This window comes from Sitodiplosis mosellana, unplaced genomic scaffold (assembly GCF_009176505.1).
Source record: "Sitodiplosis mosellana isolate CC-2019 unplaced genomic scaffold, AAFC_SMos_1.0 Smas_scaffold_1, whole genome shotgun sequence".
NCBI lineage: Eukaryota > Metazoa > Arthropoda > Insecta > Diptera > Cecidomyiidae > Sitodiplosis > Sitodiplosis mosellana.
The window spans coordinates 733,189-754,663 of record NW_022595244.1 but is presented as its reverse complement, the minus strand read 5'-3'; the positions used below and the strand labels follow the sequence as shown (position 1 = coordinate 754,663).

At 37.5% G+C, this 21,475-nt stretch overlaps 1 protein-coding gene across 1 annotated transcript; it reads right to left on the bottom strand.

The window, feature by feature from the left end:
- Positions 1 to 3,664: 3,664 nt before the first annotated feature.
- LOC129576766 (uncharacterized) lies at positions 3,665 to 6,267 on the bottom strand. Its single transcript, XM_055462398.1, has 4 exons — positions 5,982 to 6,267; positions 5,607 to 5,721; positions 3,945 to 5,367; positions 3,665 to 3,883 (listed from the first exon to the last, which is right to left on the bottom strand). Exons 3-4 carry the CDS (start codon positions 5,355 to 5,357, stop codon positions 3,665 to 3,667), a joined length of 1,632 nt encoding a protein of 543 aa, XP_055318373.1. The 5' UTR covers positions 5,358 to 5,367; positions 5,607 to 5,721; positions 5,982 to 6,267.
- Positions 6,268 to 21,475: the final 15,208 nt, after the last annotated feature.

Genomic DNA, 21,475 nt, shown 5'->3' with positions numbered 1-21,475 from the left:
TGGTTGAATTCTAGATTAAGCACACATTTATTATGTCTATTAATGATGCAAACAAATTTCTTGAACATTTTCTGAATTGTATGTAACATCGACGACAATTTTATTTGTTGTTGCATGCATAAATATTCTGATTGAGCTATATGAGTTTTGTTAACATATTTGAAGAGTTTAAATAACAGTAATTACTTGTCAGTGCATAAAAAAAACGACAGGATTCAAAATACGCAGAAAAAATTCAATGAATACGATCCTAATAATATGGACGAAGTCCGACTAGGAGGAGATTCAAAGGATTGGAAGCTGAGAGTCAAGAAGAAGAAGCGTTACATGTGAACGCATCTTGCATTTAATCTTTCATTCATTATTAAAGAGAATTTGTTGGTGTACTTTCAATATAGGTATTGTGTTTTATTACCGATGAAACACAATTAATGTTTGCGATTCTAAAAGAAAATCTATTAAAATTAATTCTACAAAAAATACGATGTTTGAATTTAAAAATCATCAGATTGAAAACAAATGGTATAGCTACCGTAGCCACTGTTTTTTTCCCTCATTTAGTCGTTTATTCAAATAAGAAATTTCAACCTAAATTCATACTGTTTGTACGAAACAGTTTATATAAAACAACCAGACAACATTAAAAGAAAATTCATCGCGCTCTGTGGATTCTTTCTGCCTTTGAAAATGTGTAGTACTCTTTTTTCCCCCCCTGAAATCATTCATAGAACGCGTTGAAAATCAACGGAATGGCCATTTAAGTTTTTGAGAGTTTCTTCAAGTCATCTGATAATATATATATATATATATATAAATAACGATAAATTAAGTTAGTTCAAATGTCATGCAATATTTAAAATTTAAAACATTATGGAAAAACAGAATTAAAGAAAGTTGAAAAATATTAAGTCAATCCGTGTTTTATTTCAATGAGCATAATAATAATGAAAGCAACAACAGTGGATACCAATAAAGTACAAATTTAATTGATAAATTAAACATGAAATGGTAAGTCCCATGCAATTGTGATTTATTCGATTCAGCGTTAGCAACAAGAAAAACAAGTCGCCAGCCACACTCTGTTTTCAATTACTAGCATGAAAAAAGGTGGAATGCATTAAAACCACTAATTGACTGTTAACACTGAAACTGCCCAAAAAACAATTGTTAACGTAAATACATCCATTACCAAGCGTATGTAAACGGTCGAATTAAGGCCCACATTTGTGTGTAGTTTCAGTCATTTTTAACGTCACGATGGAAGTAGAAAAAAACGGTAAAAACAAATCAATTAGAAGGATATAAAAACGATTATGAATCAATTGATAACAAAATAACAAATCGCGTGTGAAACAAGGTTATATTAGGGTGAACCTAGGGGTTTTTTACTCTTTTTCATATATGCGATTTGTACGGATAAACGCGCATAGATTGTGTGCCACAGTGAAGTGTGCCGAATTTTCCACATAGTCACGAATATTACGCATAGAAGCGAATACGCGTGCACATAATGACGCCACGATGCGATTTAAGACGTATCAACACAATTTCAACATTCTATTGTATCGTTAAGGTTCGTTCGAACAATATTTGACCTCAACAATTTCTGTCTTTAATATTTATCAAATCTCTTGATAATGAGATTGTTCTTATTTGATGAAAATTGAATTTAAATATAACACAAAATTAAAATATAATAGCAAAGAATAAGAATGAAAACGAAAATCAAAATGTTATAGTATACAAATATTGAAGTAAAACCGCCGATAGTTTTGGTAGATATAAAAATCATTGAAAAAATAAGTGCGACGACTCATTATACTTGGAAATAGCATCTGGATTATAAATAATAAAAAAATCCATATGTACAAATGATTGAAGTTACCAAAAATGATCAGCAAAAAATGTGAGCCGAAATAAGTACAAATCAAAGTATTTCTTGAATTTTTACATGAAAAAAATCGTTGCAATTTTGAATTCAAAATAGTCGATATTGTGGCGTGTGACCAATCAGAGAAGGAAACATTTTAGTAGGATTCATGCGAAATTATTCGCAGTATGAATGGTCTATGTGCAGTATTCGGACATCGAATGTGTGCACTTCTAACGAATAGGCACCGCATAATACGCATTGTACGAAGAAATCGGCACATACTATGAGTTGAAGCGCATATTCTTCGCATAAAACGAATTTTTTTCGAGTTAAATGCCCCTAGGGGTGAACATTTAAAGTAAATTTTGGGAGTTAATTTGACTACAGTTACTACGAATTTCAACGTCATAAATGGACCCACCTCGAGTATCATTCAACTGTACGCTTCACTTGAACTAGGTCCATTTATGACTTTGGTAAATATTGGTGTGGATATTGAAATTGACCAACTGACTGAGAAAATCTTACATACAACAACTTACCTACGGGCTTAACCCGTATTACATCGTGTATTTGCACACACATTTTAATGTACAAAGCCACAAAAATCAAGCTTTGAAACTAACTAATCGTTAATATTTCATTTTATCCTCTTAATCTACGCTCTACTTTTCATCGACAGCATTTGATTGGCCATCTCGATTGGCCATCTCGACATTTTGGCCACATCCTTTCTGGTGGTAACACAAATGATTCGTGCATATTCAAGTTGAAAACCATACAACGGCCTAGAATGAACGAATTGAACTCGAAATTGAAATACAATAAAACATGAATGTGATTGTATTGTTTAGATCACATACCTCTGTACAAGATGCACTTCGCCGCACAGATGTCACGATGCCAAGTAACAGTAGAAGCGTTTTGATCATTCATTGGGTTTGAGTGCCAGTTTTTCTGGAAGGCTATTTTCTTTGACCCCAATAACCCAAATCCTGTATCATTTGCATCGAAATGTATTCGCTGCAATGATTTTTGACACGAATCTTGCAAATACTTGTGTCCGCTTCCGGTTGTTTGGTTACTTTACGGCTGCGATGGCCTGCAACTCGACGTCGTTGACGTAGTTCACGCCGTCGTATGCGTCGATTGTACCGTCTCACTGCCTGTTCGGTATCCAATTGCTCTGGATTGTGGCTTTCACGCTCACTTCGACGCTTTTCCCGGTGCTTCCCAGGTCTTTCGGCTCTAGTTTAATTTGCTGTTGGCTTTTGGCTGGCATTTTGTTTTCGATCACGTTGCTTGCGCCGTCTGCTTCGATCAGTCACGATAAGCGATGGGAGTCTCACATCCTTGTGTGGGCGACAATCTTTGCACACTTTGAATCGGTCACTTTTTGTGCTTCTTGGAAATCGCCGCAAGCAATTGGCACAGGTTTGTGATGTATACGGCTCTGGTATAAGCACAACATCCGTTTCGCCGTCCTTTTTTAGGCTAACTATAAACTTTCGCTGATCCGGTGTTCGTTTTGTTCTTTTCACACCGATTTTCGAATCTGATGGGAACGCCGCATCACCAAGGAACACAACTCCTGTCTCATTCTTTGTTATGTGTTGAGCCATCAAATCCATTTCGCGATTAGACTCGATGTACTTGTGCAACGATAGCTGTGCGTATTTTCTTCTGGCGTATCCCAATGAGGAAAACGTGACAGTTGTACACATTTTGTGCACGGCCAATGTAATTTCTCCATAAGCTGTGCACAAAATGTGTACAACTGTCACGTTTTCCTCATTGGGATGTAGCCAATGAATCGGTCAGCATTTTGATTTTGTGCTTAATGAATGATTTCCATTGTGATCCTCGCGGCGATACGGATGTGATCGGATAGCTATTCAAGTCGCGCTGTTCTTTGTGCACATACTTCCTGGTCATTTTCGTGGCCTGTTTGTCACGCATTCCTTGCCGCGCACCCCAGTGATATTGAATACTCGATAATTTGATGTTGGTCTGTGAAATGAACAACAACAATGCAAATCTATGTTAATTTTCATATGATATTTCAACTTACTTCAGTTCCAGTAGCGAGAGTCCGACGCACGCAGGCCATTTTTGTTTTCTGGCCGGGATCAATTCCTGATTCATACTTGTAACCGCCTTTGCTGACTGGCTTTTCGTACTTTGCCTTGATTTCAGACAGAGTCACGCCGGCTCCTTTGCGTTTGGGTCTGCTAAACAACACCGACACGGCACTACTGTTGGTTTGGATTTTGTGGTAAAACTCTTTCGAACCGGTTCTGAGCTGTCTGATTTTGTCCATATCGAACACAATTCCCCATGCCTCGTCTTTGTTCTCGCCTTGCTTGTAGTATGTACGATAATCAGCACGGATATTCCATCCCCGTTCATTTCTCAACTGGCCAATGATAGCAATCAAATCATGATGGTCGAATGGTATGTGCTTCAGTTTTGTATCACTGAGTGGAATAGCGGCGAAATTCTTCACTTTTGGTATCTTCGGTACCGACGGCTCTCGATTGTTCACTGGATCACGATCGTATGCTTTCCAATGTTGACGAAGGTGAGCCGTATCGATCAAAAATTTCTCGATAATGCGTTGAATGCCTATCCACATCCACAAAGACTCGGACCAGTCCTTTTGAATGTATTCGTACATCGTGAAGTATTTTACGAATGATGGGCCACAAAGCTCAGACACTTCCTTAAACAGTATATCCATCTTCGACTTTCGACTTTTATCATCATCAGATGTCCAATCTTCATTGTACATCAAATTTTTCATCGTATTTCGAATGTCAATGTCATCGAAAGGCAAGTATGATGCATTATAAATAACCTCAAGTGAGCTTCCTTTGTGATTGAATTCATGGCACTTTACACGTAGAAAGTGGGTCAATCTCACCCAACAGTACGTCTCCAAATTTGTATTCACATTGGCCACATACTGGTCCTTGAGAGCATAAACTTGACGGGTCATTTGATGGCGGCGTGGCCATTCAAAGTTGGGGCTACCTTGTGTCACCATCGCGAGAAATGCGTCTGGCATTTGGGCTGTGAGTGGATCTTTGATGTTGTCCGATGTGACACAGTTGAAACAGTCTGTAATCAAATTTGCTCCATTTTGATTCACGAAGAGGTCCAAATTGTCATCATCAAATGCTTCGTTGATTCTGTAGAGCATTAACATCGATGCAAGATGCATGACTTCCGTAGCATTCAAGCATTTCTCGAAGAACTTATGGATCAGAAATCCTCTTTCTGTTTCTGTTAAGTTCGGATTAATTATCGAATTAAATGCCAATTTGATCGCGCCGATTTCGATTGTGCCATTTTCTGTCGACTGTTTTGTTGAATCTTCTTTCCGATTGGCACGTTTTTTCTTCACAATGGAGTGCTTTTTCATCTGCACTTTGTTCTCCCTTGGCCTACCAAACGTCTTATTGTGCCGCTTACGCCTCGCCATCGCGATGGATCTAAACGAGAGAAAATAAATTGTAGATTGAATGAAATGTTTGTTGCAAGCGATTGTGAAATTGGCTAACGCTACGGAAATCGAAAACAATGCACTGATTGATCGCTTTAAACGAATACGATAACAATGTGATGATATTCATCAGTCCGTCGCCATAAATCATGTCGAAACATGTACACCACACGCAAAAACATGATTTTACGCTAATTTGTTGCAATTTTCTACGTTTACTAAACTCACCTCGGTCACAATAAGTCCACTTCGTATGAATCCAAACGATTTGAATAGATCAGGCTTCGTTTGCTCTCTGTCTCCCTGTCTCAATGCGGATCTCGCCTCAAAATTGCGAAATAATCTTTGGGAAAAAAAACCACAATCCATTAATTGTAATTGGTAACAAAAAAAAATGGGAAAACTTGTTGTGATCGAATAAATTTATATTGATTTATTCGCGTCAATCAATGCAATCGGTCTAGAATATTGCGATTTTTCCCGCTTTGAACATGTCATTGAACATGAAAATGTGAACCGGTATGACGAAACAACAATTTCACAACAATTTCCAAAATAATCCACAATTTAATGTGCAAAAACTCTATTCTTAGCCGTACATACCTGTAAAAGGGTTTTGGTCTCGCAATTAAAGCAGCTATTTCGCAAAAAAAAATGCCTTTTTTCGTTGAATGTTCACTCAAAAAAATGTGCGCCAATTTCTTGTCAATGTTCCTACACCAATGAGCCGCTGTGCTGAGTGACATTTGCAAAACGAATCGTTCGGCGTCAATGTTTCATCCTTTGAACACCACATTTGCATGGCGTGACGGTTGCTGCGTCAAAACTGCTGTTTTACGAATTGGAGACAGAAAGGGAAATCTCCAAAGAGAAGCAAAATGTTTTTGCTTCGACAGTCGTACGACAATACGAATATATAAACAAACAAAAAATGGAACGGACCATTTTCAATGCATTTTTCTTGGACAAAATGAGAAGAAGTTCCAATGACATTATAAACAAAATGATTATTATATCGTGCATATTTCTAGAGCTAATGAATAGTTTGAAGATTTCAAGTGACATTTACAATTGAAAATGTTGCACAACGGTTCTGATTTCTCAATTGATTCAAAAATGAAAACTATCAAATCTGTTGTACATATATAATTCTCAGTCAGTCAGTCAGTTTTCACACCCATTATTACCGTCACAAATGGATGTGATTCGAGTGTAGCGTACAGTTGGATGATACCCGAATTTCATCCGATTCGGACGGGATTGTATGTGAATTAATGGTCAAATGCACCACTGAAGTGGGCAAAAGCATTACTTAATTTAACGGTAACTGAAACTGTATCAGCAGACTAATTCCGATTGCCCGCTTGCGAGTGACACAGCAATTGCAAGTCCAAACATATACAATTCAAGATCAAATTCATTCGAAACGGATGCATGCAAAATTCACTCGGTCGCAGTTTGCGATGGAATGGAGAAAAAATATGGGGAAGTGGAAGAACTATTGGGCAGATATATATGTGTTTATCATTGAACCATTAACTCGGAGAAATTAAGTAGAAATCTTCACAATTTTACATCACATGTCAATATTTTTGTATGGATAATAAAATTGTAAATATAGAGATCACCAAAAAAATTTCTGTTTTTTTCGACATGAATAGATAGATTCATATTTGGTATCTTGACTTGAACTTTGGCAATGACGATTTTGATTGCTTCAATGCACATTTGAAGTGAACTTAATATTTTTGACAAATGCAAGTTCAAGCATGTGTACAAAATTCCATAATGCTGTCGCTCGACAATATTACACGCACCGATTTTCCGTTTCGTTTGGGATCGCCCTTAGCCCATAGATTCTGACACCAAAAATTTCAGGTAGGGTCAAACCAAAAATTCCTTTTGGGGGCAAAAAAATCAATTCTGTCTAGTGTTAAATGCGGAGGTGGAAGCAACCCGTAGTAGGCTTGCTTACTCGAGCAGGCAGTTGCCTTGCTTGCTGCTCACTTGAAGTAGACTCGGATCAGAGTAAGTTGCACGAGCAACTGATCCAACCGAGTCGACTCCAAGTCCAAACTTGCTCGAGTAAGCAATTACTAAACAGAAAATAGAAAACTTACTTGATAAATTCAAATAAACGAAAAAGAATATGATAAACCCTCCTTCATTCACGTATTTAAAACCCTTAGATCGCTCACCTCGGGTCTGGCTGGACCCCTATGTATTTATATGCATTTGTATGGGAATAAGGTATGCATGCCATCTTATTTTTCATGAGACTGATAAAAGATAAGTGATAACTGTCAAGTTATACAATTTTTTTCTATCCGCCATTTCCTTATCTCTTATCAGTTCCGCGAAAAATGATAAGAGATATCTCGCGTTTTTCGCGATGTTTCGCGATAATAATCAAAGAGATAGCGAATTTATGCTCTGGGCAAATCTGTAGTACTTTATCTGCCCTACCACTTTGTCGGAGACAGTTATCACTTATCTCTTCTTTATTTCGTTATCAGTTACGCAAAAAATGATAATCAAAACTATCCATCATGCTAGCGGTCTTCTGCGGTTTTTCGCGTATTTCACGTAACTGATAAGAGCAACACTGTCTATCAGATTTAACTTAAATGTTCCCTTCGGGGCAAAAGTGAGGAGCAGAAAAAAAGGTCCTCACTTTTGAAAACAAAGTCGGAAAATGACTATGGATCCAAAAAAATTCGTTGGACGAAAAATTTCGCCAGCGAGCTGGAAGTGAAACTTGTGGAGCATGTGGACCCGACCTGGTCCAATGTATTCTGAAAGTAAAGTCCTCCAGTACGCATCCCTTTCGGATGCTAAATCGCATTATTTTTGCCGAATTTCGCTCGGAACACCACCAAATTTGAGTTGGCAAATCCGGAAGAGAATATGAACTTTGTACTGCAGATGCGTTACAACAACGCAACGCATGAACAGTATCGGATAAATTTATTTGATATTTTTAATTTATTTGAATAAATCTATGTGCAGACATTCCCTGCCCAGGAAGAAAGACTATGGAAAGACCTGGTATTGCAATGTGCGTCACAGTGAATATTCTATGTCATTATTATTCGCCGACATTCCAACTCACAAACCACACCGATTGGGTGGTATTGTTCCTGATTTGAACATACTCAGCGATTTTTTTCTTCTCTTATTTCTGTCTTTTTGGTGGCACCATCAATAAAAATGTATTCATGTAGAAAATGCAGGCAAAAATTTCTTGATGAAATATCAAATTGCAGAAAAGGAAAAAGCAAATTGAAGTCGTTCAAAAAGGTTTTTATCGCAAAACTTGGCCGAAAATATTTGTGTTATTGGTATGACGTGATCGCCGTAACATTCGCTAATCTAGAACCGGCGAACTTATCAATTATGTGATTAAAATAACGAAGAAAATATCGCTAAAAAAGGATCCCACTGTGATTGGTAAAAATTACCCTATAAAAAATGTCGCACGGCGCACGAATCTTCCACAATTTTGCTTTGTGCTTTAAATTCGTAAATTTCCGTCCAAACGTTAGCTCGACAGAATGTACCAGCGAACTCGTCGCGGCCAAACGAAACGATTATTAATTGAGAATTCGTTTGGTGTATTGTACCAAAAGCCGGTAAATTCATATAGTCACCTCAGTGACTAAACGAATTCAAAATAATTTCGGTAGAATTTTTACATTTTTATTCCGAATGAACATGTGCGATCAACATCGAAACCAAACTATTTTGGCCAAGTTTTTTTTACCGTGAAGAAAAAAAGAGAAATCCACATAAAAAAAACCGATCGACACACCGATATCGAAGTGAGTCATTTTATTTCGTTTGGAAAAGTCGCTAATCTTGTTCGCCACATAAGAACGTGATATGAAATCGGAATTCAAAATAGTCGAATGGCGATGACAGTTTGTCACATGGTTTATGCGTCAAAAATGCTGCGTGCATACGAAATTATCCAAAAAATTGTAATGTCCATTTGTTGTGGTTTGATGTAAATGTTCGTTTAATTGGAACTGAACAATAAAAAATGTTCGTAGAAAATAACCGTTTATGATGGCGAAATAGCCGAGAAAGAACACATTAATCACAAGGTGAATCAAATAAAACACTCTCCATCCAAATGCTGCGCTTTAATCAAATTTACACCGCCGCCACCGACATCGTCTGATTTGCATGCGCATTCTTCTTTTGTTCCACAAGCCAAACTGTTGCCATTCGATTTTTTATACAATAATTTAGCGACAATTTTTCGCATCAATTCGTTTGTGTCGTTTGGCTTTCTCTATTCAGATCGAACAACATTTTTTCGAAGACGAAACTCGATGTAAATCGTTTGTGGTCGCATACTTTTTGGTAACAGAGCAACCAATATAGAAAATCACATAAACCTATGATTTACATTTCGTGGAATTGAATAATGAAGAGAGAAAGAGAAACAGGCAGCATAGCATACCAAATGAGAAACATGAGCGATGGACTGAGATCGAGTACGAGAGAGCGAGAGACAAAAATTGTTTGAAGCAGCGGCCGCGCGAGCACCAAAAACTGGTTTCTGCGTGTAACACACATTTTTCTGTGTTCGTCGTCGTCGTCGTCGTTCTTTCTCTTTTTACCGTCAATTCTTTTCTTTCTCAAAGACATCCAGCGATGTCTGCGTCACACGCACACACTCATGCGGTTTGGTGTGCTAAGATTGAGTTGACTACGAGCAGCAGCACGTTTATGCTGTCGATTATGAAATAAGAATTTGTAACAAACAAAGGAACATTTTGTTCGCCTACGAAAATACACACAATCAACTGTGTTTTACACCGGACAATATGATGCAAAAACGAATACTCACTCTCACAGCGATGTCAAGTGTCATCTGATTTGTAAAAATTGCTAATTAGTTCGGTCGAAGGAACTTGAAAGTTTACATCATCTAACGAATTTTCAACCGGATTGTCGTTGTGCATCGAATGATTTTTTTTCTTCGTTTTCAAATTAAAAGCGAATTCTGTTTTAGAACTTCAACTTTTCAAGTGAAAATAAAGCCAAAAATTGACGAACGGATATGGCGGACAGTGAAGATCATCGTGAAAAGAATATTTTGCTGGCCAAAAATCTCAATGAAGTGAAAATGGATCTTCGGTGCAAAAAAAAAGATATTGCATCGCTACAAACGCAACTCCGCCTGGAGCAACAACGAAATTCCAAACTGGAAATGGATCAAGTGTCAATTTTGGATCGCATCGATACACTCAAAAGGCAGCTGGACGATACATTTCTGAAAAACACTTTGGGCTACATGAACTTGTCGAAGCAAATCGATGAAATGCACCAGGACAGCATCCAAAACATTAGCGATATTAGCATGCTGAGCCCATTGACCTCGGCCAATTCGATGCAATCATTATTTCTCAAGAAAATCAAAATGTTGAGCGAATCATTGACATCAAACGTTGATAATCATGAGGCAAGTGGTAGTAGCTCAAAATTGGCGAACAGTCGACACTCACTGAGCTTCAACTCATTCGAAATCGGGATGAACTCGACATTTGTGACTAACAAAGAGGAAAGTGTCAAGGATGCTGACGATGAAGATGAAGATTCAGAGCTCAATCGCACATTTTTAACCGAACAACCGGAAAACCAGAGCCAAGAAGAGCCCCGTCCATTGCAAGAAATCAAACCACGAACGCTACTGTGTGAAGAGGCAAGAAACACCAATATTACGATGCGCCGAGCCAACAGAACGGTAAAAGTCGAGACACCAAAAGTGCAAACCAAAATCACCAAGTATCGTTCTCGTCGCCACAAGGAAAATCGCTCCGACATCAGCCCATTGTTGAAGAAGATGGTTTTGCGACGTGCCAAGAAAATCGACTACAGCGAAACATCGTTCCGGCGTAACAAGTAATCGAACCAAAGAAATCGATCGAAATTCATCAAAAACAAGTGATAGTCAGTTCGCCCTATTTATTTTCTAACCAAAATGTGTTCAATTGGTTTTCGTTGCTAAATTTTATTTCTATGTTTCGAAGTTTAATAATCGTTGCTTTGTTTATTTACGTCAATAAATTGATGGTCAATTTGTGGAATTGTTGTGGTTTCAGTAAAAAAATTCAATTCTTCACAGCCGTTTGACAGTTTGAGACGAATTTTTGGCATAAAAGTAAGTCATGTGTGCATTGGGCTAAATACATTTTGATTATGTGCTTCTGTGAATTTGTATCGCACATTTGCTTTGCCAAAAACAATGGCCAACTAAATGGGTTGTTCGGTTGAAAGGATGACTAATCACATTTCATTACTACTTGAGTAGCCGGCCATCTGTATGTGCGCCGATTACTGTCTGAAAGCCGAGCTCACTCGTTCTCACGTGTATTTAACTCTTTAAAAAAAGGTAAGCAATGGCATTAACTCGCTCGTTCGGTGTGTTGCTTTGGAATTCTTGTGATGAAATCACTTGAACCATCACGTAGTGTTCGTATAAACGGCTGGATAGTTTCGGTCAAGTTCGCAAGCAGATGAGAAACGAAACAAATGAAGTTGAACCATCGGTTGCGGTGTGCGCAAACGATTGAACGCCAACACATTCGGTCCGTCCCGTAGCATTCGATGTGAAAGAACGCTGTTGTTGTTGTTGTTGTTGTTGCTGCTGCAACAATTCAATTCGATTGGAACATTTTCGAAAAAAAAAATTGGTACTCTCTTGAAGAGAGCTCGTAAGACTAGATGTGGTGGAATGTGTGTAGCAAAGACAGCAGCAGCAGCTCAAGCGATGATTACCGCTCTCTTCTTCACTTGGATGTGCATGCGTGCGTACGATTATACGCTGGAAAATTAAAATATTGTGTGCTTCACAGTTACGCGCAATCAACTGCTTCTTGTATCGATTGGTTTATAGCGACTGACGCACCATTTCGATTCGATGTTTTTCTCCATTACCATTCTTCTATCGTCTAATCGCTTCAAATACACCACAATTTGTCTGACAGCCGAATCAGATAAATTTAATTCCATTTTTCCTCCAATGTTTCCATATTTTTCAACGGCATTTCGATGGATCTTAATGGCATTATTTGAAAATAAAGGGAGAGAAAAAAGAGGAGAAAAAGAAAACAAGGCTCTGATTGTGATCGGAATCGGTATAGGTATTTATTTCAATATTGTCTTATGTCGAACAACGATGCACGAAGTTTAAAGATCACAAACACATAAGTCATTCTAGGGTACTAATCCGGTTTTCATTTTTTTGTACGTGTGGAATATTCGAATTTTCGTTCGGGCTCACCTGTGAGTGCAATCTCTCTCTCTCTGTCTCTGGCAATGGAGAGACGATGACTTGATGTATATTTCAGATTTTTTTGCTACTTTCAGCTGAGTTTTTATGCGTTGCATCTTCCATTGCGGCCATTCTGAATGGTGTATACACCAGTGCCTTAAAATGAATACCTGACTCTCTTATTGTTGCACCGCATAATGAACAAACGAGAGAAGAAGAAAATAACAGCGACACACACACACACAACGTCAAGACACACAAAGATTCTTGTGAGATTCTCGCATTGCGGCAACACTGCATAAAAGAAAGAACAAAGCAATGCATTTTCCCTTTTCAATAAATATTATTGTTATTATCAAAGATGGATGTTCTTATTATGCATTTTTTGATCGCTCACGAAAATGGAGTTGGCAAGAGCGGACAGAAATCAACGTGAAATTCCAATGAAGAACGCAGAAAAAAAATCATCACGCTGAATAAAAAAAATTCGCAATAAAGTCGAGTAATGTACGTGCACATTTTATTTCGGTTTCGTTGTGTTTTTTGTTTCTCAAGTTGAAGAAAAAAAATGTATGGCTGAAACTAGAAACTTGGCGACTCAGATACCGAAACCACCAAACGATAATGAAATGAACGAACGAAATATTTAGAAAGACACGAAAAAAAGAGTAAGCAATGGAAAAGATTATCGTCTTTGTTTAAAGAACATTTCCAAAGAACATAAAAGAATCGATGGCATAGAATGAGTGCGCTGCGCATAAATGAATGTTCGAAGACAGCAACAACAACAATACATAAAAAACCTAAAAGAGAGAAAAGAAACACTTCAACAAAGACTGCACAATGACTGTGTCGTTTACTTTCCAAACCTTGTCCAAGAAATGTGCATCGACTGTACTTGTAAGTGCAACATTCTCTTTTGGGCTTAGTGCTTGAGTGAGTGCCAACACACAGAACGTACGATGGAGCAGGCGGGCGGGTGGCTGTGCCGCGCACACTCTCTCGCGCACATCTTAAAATAGCATTGTACATCTCTCGTTCAATGTCTTCGACACCGATCCTGAAAGAGCAAGCCATATATCGAAGAACATGACTCATTCTTGATCATTATATTCAGTTTTCATTTCTCTCTCTCTCTTTCTATCTCTCTATCTCTACCTTTTAGGTCCCGCGTATGCATCACTCGTTCAAGAGGTTGTCTTGACTCTTTTCTTAGTGTTTCGTTGGTTTGGCTCACCTTTGTGTTCATCATCATTATTTTCTTCGCTTTTGATTCGCTTCGGAAGAGTACATTGCACGAAAGGTAAACATTTTTTTTCTCTCTCCTTATATTTTATCCAATGCATGAGTGTGTGCGTGTTGTCATTGTTACTGTGAGAAGAAACACATTTTTTATCTCCTTTTTATTTCTGAATGGGTCAATTTCTTATGTTCCCAATTCCATTTCGGAATGCAGTCGAAGAAGAAATTGGTTGGTGGTGCTGATTAAAAAGTCGGTTGCATGCATCGCACAGGCTGCGCAGATACGCAAATGAATATATTTCAGTTTTAATGGCTGTGTCCATTTAATTTGCTGTTCAATGCCTTCCAACAAGCGGCGGTCACGGATTCAAAATGAAATGGCTGCACTTATCTCTCATTCACTCACTCTCTCACTCACGTTCTGTGCACGGTCGGTCGGTTGGTTGGCAGGAGTATATCTGCGCAAATTATGCAAACCAAAAGTCGTTACTCCTTTGCTGAAGTTGATTTCCAATTTGAAAGGAGAACGTCGTGGCCGTTGCTGCTTTTGGATGTGTCCATAAAACACATGCACCGCACATATGCGTCACGTTTCCAATGAGAATGGATTGACTGGGGAATTGTTGCGATCGGCCACCGTTTTACGTTCTAGTTCGCTTCGCAGCTCAAGTGATTGCATCGTCATCTCAAGTGGTTTTATGACTTTTATGTCGGTGTTGTTGCGTTGAACATTTTCATAAGTACTTTTCGTGTTGACTTTTGAAAAATGACTTGGGAGACGAACACACCAGCGTAGCAACAACGAAACAATGCACATGCACACGGGAGACAGAGAGGGAATATTGCTCAATGTTATCCGTTCATTTTTCATCGGACACTCAATTTTATTTCTTCAAACAAATCAACTATGTTACGCATTATCCACTTCATTCAACTTACCAAACCGGAATACTTCCATGGCGTCCAACGGATCAATTTCAGTCAGTCAGGTAATGAATATCGCATCAAGTAATATTTTTCTTGTTTCCATTCCATTGACAACAATTATTTCTGGCTCTTAGATTATAAATGATCATACATTTGATGTCAATAATTACAACGATGAGTCGCAGTTGCGGCGCACCGCTGTCATCGCCACCGACACACACACACACAGTCCTCATTCTCTCGGTGGCATTTGGGCGATGTGCGAAGGAAAAATTTCGCTGCCGGCTAAAATGGGCAAATAGGTGAGCACGATGAAATAATTAACGGATTGCGTTTTGCGATGCATTTTCACATGTCAAAACGTGTGAATGTCGGACACAATGCGAGAGAAACTAAAAGACATCAGATATCTACCGAATAAATGCGCATCGTGATCAAGTGGCCGCTTTTCTCACACATACACCAACCAAGTACAATTGACTTGCTTTGGCTTGGTGCTTTATGATGATTGGCTGCTGCTGCGTCGTCGACGCTCAAATTGCACATTTCTAATGGAGCTAGCAAATCGATTAGCGTCATGTGGAGAACGAAATCAATTACGGTTCCATGTTCTCAATTTGGACAATTTCTTGGAATGCATGATCTTGAAATGTGGTTTGTATGTCTTTGTTATTATCACCTTTCCAATGTGTCGGCTGATTTATTTTCGGAAACGGATCATTAATTTTAGACCATATTCAACAAGCGTCAAAATCACGATAATTTCCTAGATACACTTTGTGACGCTACTGATATCTCTCTCTCGGTCTCTGCAAATGCTAAAAGTATCCGCGCTCTTATTTGCTCACACCAAAAATAAAACTCAACAACGGATTTTGCCTGAAACACAGCACCGCGCTAAATAAATATTATCACACCAATTTATCAATCTCAGGTCATTATTTGCTTAACGAAGTTTTTTTTATCCCACATTAAAAAATAAAATAAAAAAGAACTGTGTACATCTTTTTGCTGCATCACCAATTTCTTTAGCGCATAAAGAATACGGCCACAGAAGCGAATAAATATTTTGAGCACATCGCACACATATTCAGTCGCTGCACATTTTAATGGCTTTTTTTTCTGAAAGCATAAAACTGGTATTGCAACTTGCGTTGTTGCAATCCTTTTCTACACCATGTACAATCGAAAATTTGCCGCACATTTTCTAAGCGGTCGATTGGGATTCGGGCAAGAGAATTATAAATGCAAAAAAAAAATAATTCGAAAAATGTAAATTGAGAACGAAAACAAAATTGTGATTTTTAAATGATTTTTCTCTTTAATTCTGGAATTTTATACAATTCGTTTTATTTTGGTGAATTTTGATTCAAAATTATTAAATGATGTAGTAATTTTGTTCTGAATTTTTACCCAAAGATCACTTGTTTTTATCACGTATTTCTTTCTTGTTTTCTTTTTTAAATAAATTTAATTATAATCCAGCATTCAATCATCATTTCTTTCGACTGTATTCTCAACAAAGGCGTATTTACATTATTTCCAAATAAAATATTTAAATTATTCGTTACGTTGCAAAATTGCGCTGTACAATTCATTGTGAGCCATTGTGTGCCGCGATATACCGGCAAAGAGAATAATTTTACAATGTATAGCCTGCGGTCGCTTCGACATCTCATCGTTCAATAATAATTTGAATGTGAATATTGTGAGCGGAAACAAAAGGTTGCATCTTCTTTTTCTTGATTTCGTTTTTCGTCGAAGCAACAATGAAAACTCGATCGATTGAACTTGTTCCCATGCAGTATTTTATATTTGGCTTCGCTTCGACATAATAAATGCACTTTGTTTTCGATCAGATTTATCATATTTCCCATACAAATATTTAAAATTGGCTCATCGTCGAGTGCATCGAAGCGATGGTCTGTGGAATACATATGAACGAAGCGAATTTTCGATATAACCAGCTTTATCTTATCTATTGTTTTTGTGTGTCTGCTTTTTTCCCATACACAAAAAAATTCTTCCTTCAGCATATTTTGTGTTTACATGTTATTGACAATCAAGATCAATCACATTGCGGCAGCGCATTAATTTCATGTGCGCATACAATCCAATGTTGTTTATATTCATAAAAAATCGATTACAGTGTGATGGAAGGAAACGAGGTAATAGAGATACAATTTAACCACTAAATCTTAATATTTGTCAATCGATTGAAGCAAGGAATGCTTTGGTGGTAATCACGGATCGATAACAGAGAAAAAAAGATCTTAACCATTTTTTCGAACACACATCGAATGACTGCCTCGTTAGAAGGATTATTATCGTACCTGAATTGACGCCGCAGCGATAGCGAACATCAATAAATTTGTCTGTGATGTTCGTTGATCTGAATACAATGTTACTTTTTGCCCATTCCACCATCCAACACGAGAAAGAAACACACACTTTTTTTCGTTATACCAATGATGGTAAGGTTTGGTCTTTGTTTTGCATGAAACAACTCGTTTGAGGTGGAATTCATGTTTAGTGCACTTAAATATGCCGAGACATGAGATTAGGCAATGGGAAGAGATCACATGGCCGAGCTATTTTATGGGCATGTGCGAATGGATAATGCTGCATTTCAACGTAGACACAAACACACACAAAATATTGTGAATTGCACATGGCTTACATGAGACAAAAAAAAATCGAAAAAAAACATTCAAGCAAACAAGCGGACAATTTATTTCTCTTCGTCTAATTCATCCTCATCGGATTAGCAGCAACAAACAGCAAAACTACAATTGAGCATGGAGTAAGTGCGTTGCGCATGGGTGTGTGTGTGTGCATTTCGAAGAGATGGAAATAAATACTCTTGTTGAACTTTAATGGTTTCAACGTTACAAACGCAAAGACAACGGCCATAATTTATTTTAATAGCAAGTTATTCTTTGTGTGTGGCTTTAAGTGAGTTGGAAATCACCAGACGCGCATTACGACTATTGACTTCATTCGAAAAGATGAAGACAGACAGACAGAGAGAATGGGAAAAAGGCAATCTTCAAAAATCACATCCAGAATATGTGATGGCTGATCTTGTAGCTGATCTTGGGGATCAATTGACAGTTACGACATGCGTTGGAAAACAGAACTTTTTTATTATCCCCCTTCGTATATGGAAGATATGGGCATTTTAATAGATGTTTCACTATTTTATGTGCGGATGGATGCATTTCAAATAGGAGTGTTTTGTGTTTAGTCGATCATTGTAACAATTTAACTCTGATTTATTCATCAATCAATAATAAATAATTAAATTGCTTTACATGTATTCATTGTTTTTAGATCTCCTGATCTTATCGTTCAGCTTTAATCCTAACAAAGTGGTTAGAATTCATCCATTTATTCCATTTTGCGCGGCCGTTTTGATTCACACACGATGAATGAATGCATGCATGTTCGTCACAGAGAATATTGCTCATTTACCATACAAAATGCACGACGCAACACAAACACACACATGATTTAAATCAATAGAATATGAAACAAGTGAATAATAGCATTGAATAATTCAGCATAAATCTACTGCTCATCACTAGGTCACACCGTCGCACAATGTGAATGCATTCCATGCATGGCGGCTGAACTGCAATAAAACTTCACCTTGATCTCAAAATAGCAATGGGATAAATCTGTTCAATTGCCGACTTGACACATCATCTAAATCAGCACGAAATCAACGACATCGAGCGAGAGAGAGAGAAACGACGCGCTCAACCGCAAGAGTTTTAGTTGCCCCAAAATACCAATGAAATGTAAATTTATAGCACCATTTCAACATCGGATTTTTTTCACTCTTTTGTTTCCTATATCGATTGCATGTACTACTAGTTTTATGAAGCCGATGAAGTTCTATTTCAATTGTCAAACAAAACCAAGTTCGTCAAACAAATCTTATGTAATGTTAGCGTTCTTTGTTTTAACTTTAATTACCATAAAACAAGTTAAGACGACTTTACCATAAAACTGAAGTAATTCTCTCTCTCTCTCTCTCTCTCTCATTTGCTGCCAACGCACCTGTTCGCCAATCGAATCGTATACATGTACATAAAAAACAACTGTAAATGTTAGCCAATTGTGATGATTAAATACTCTCCGTTCACACAAAATTTGATCAAACAAAAGCAAAGCTGTTTCTATTTTTGACCGTATTTTGTGTGCGCTTATTGAATGTTTATTATTTAATTAAAATTCCCCATTTGTACATTTTCTCTCTCTCTCTCTCGTTTATCATTCATTCTCATATAGTCTACCATATTTTTTTGTGTCATTAAATCAAAACGTTGAACCAGCAGCGACAAAAAAACTTAATGCCGAGAAAATAATCGAATTTGTGACCCACGAATGTGAGTTCAGTCCAAAAAAATCACTTATTTAACTACGCTATGAGAAAAAAACATAGTCGCAGTGTGTTTTTATATAAATTGCTGGTTTGAATGGCTTTGTTTCGGCTCAGCAGAGTGTGTATCTGCTATTAATTCAAAAAGGCAATTGTTAAAAATACAGTTGAAACTTTCATTAAATGCTTCGTTTTTTTTCGTATATGCATGACGACTCATTCAAATGGCTATATTAGGATCTAATGATCGTTAGATCGGTTGCATCAAGAGGGATTTTAAAACTTGAACAAATACGGTTCTATGTCATTGCATTTATTGTCTGTCAGCCAAATGTTATCATACAACTTCCGAACGATACAAAGGTTTAATCCAATACACTAATTTGCTGTTGCTGCCGCTGCCATCGACAATGTTCATTCAAATTTCAATTGTGTAAATGCATGCTCCTGTGCAAGTGTCGAACATCCGGACTGGGCTTCCACTTGGTTTTAGTGACGAAATAACAACTTTTTTCTATCAAAAAAGTATCAAATTTCTGAATTTCTCAAGTTTGGACGAGAAAAAAAAAAAACGTTTCAAGTGATTCACACGGAATAAATTTTGATGTTTGAAATTCGAACGAAATGAAATGTTTACCTGGGTGTATTGTCTTTACTCATGTTTACCTATAGGTGCCAACAACTCATGGCATATTGATGAGCTTCCAAGACGATTCTTGGAATTGGAGTGATTCAATTTTCGTGATTTAAACGTTTTGCGCTATTCATTTGTTGCCCATTGGGAGCATGCCGTATCTAACTGATTCACCGTCGATTCAAAAATCAGTATTTCATTAATTACTCATGCTATAAAAAAACAGGTTCCGCTATTTATAGCAATGCCATTTGCTCTCCATTGCATGCACTTTGTGGAAGAGTAGAAAATTAACAAATCACAAAGTGTGACATATCCAATGAGTTATGTACATTAATTTGTAATTTGCGTTTTGTTTGCGATTGAACCGACCAAAGTCCAGTAGTGGTAACTACTTTTACTGTAACTATGTTCGTTTCGATCAGTAGTCAAATCATCATTTCGTGATCGATCGCATCGACACATGTGATAAGCCTGAGTTGATATGGCTTGGCAAAATGTGGGGATTAATGTGATCAATATCTCCGTGCTTCTATGAAATCTCTATTCATCGTTAAGCCTACAGTCGCAAAGTTACAAGTGTGAAAAGACGCTCGCTCTGTGGCGGTAATCTGTTATTTTTTAAGTCGTTGTTGTCAACTTTTTCTTCCAAAGATACCGTTTCATACCGCATGCGTACCCCGTATATGATGGAACAAAAAAGTAAATAAAACACACAATGTGACTTCGTTTTAAGTGTTCGCGTTCCAGCAAACAGTGTTTCATCAACATTCTTATCAATCAAATAAAATATAATACTATCATAAAAAGGCGAGGCAGAGCTAGCTTGAAAGTGAGATCATGTGGATCATTTTATTCGTCTCCACTTTATTCACACACTTGATAATTGTTGTTGAGTATTTTCACTGGTGAACACCATCGTCGAACGTTGTTGAGTTTTATCGAAACAAACAGCCGCAAGATAAAGCGATCAAACTGAAATTTCATTTTATATCAACGTCCATAAAGTATATTTACGAAAGCACCTGAAAACGACGATAGAGACAAATAGTATTTGTGGACTGTAAAATCTGTTGAAATTGACACCATTTATTAAAGTCATAAGCAAGCGTACAATCAATTTTGTATTTGAACTCTTGATTTTGAAATTCCCTTTCATTGAGAATATTTTGATCGAGAGAAAAAAGACGACGACGACGTCGACGATGACAACAACACTAAAATCAAAATCAATGAATTCAGAAGTCGGTACATTGGGTGTGAGGAAGAGAGAAGAAAAATGTGTGTCCAATTAAATAATAAAATTACAATTTATTTGTTCCATGAATTTCACTCTCATGCTGAGACGAGTGTGTACGCGGGACGACAATGGAGCTGCGAATCATGTATTCTACGTACACACAAATGAAAGTCATATGACGCAATTTGACGATCGTTTCCTTGGCATAGGCAACAATTGAATTGCAAGAAGAGCATAAAAAAAATGGGAAAATTACTTACGTACATGCGTTTGTAGTAGCTGCAGACAGAGAATAGAGTGCATCGTGAAATGTATGTTCATTGCAAATATCTACTACACAATACAATCCGAAGAGGTATGAGCGAATGCGAGCGAAATGATC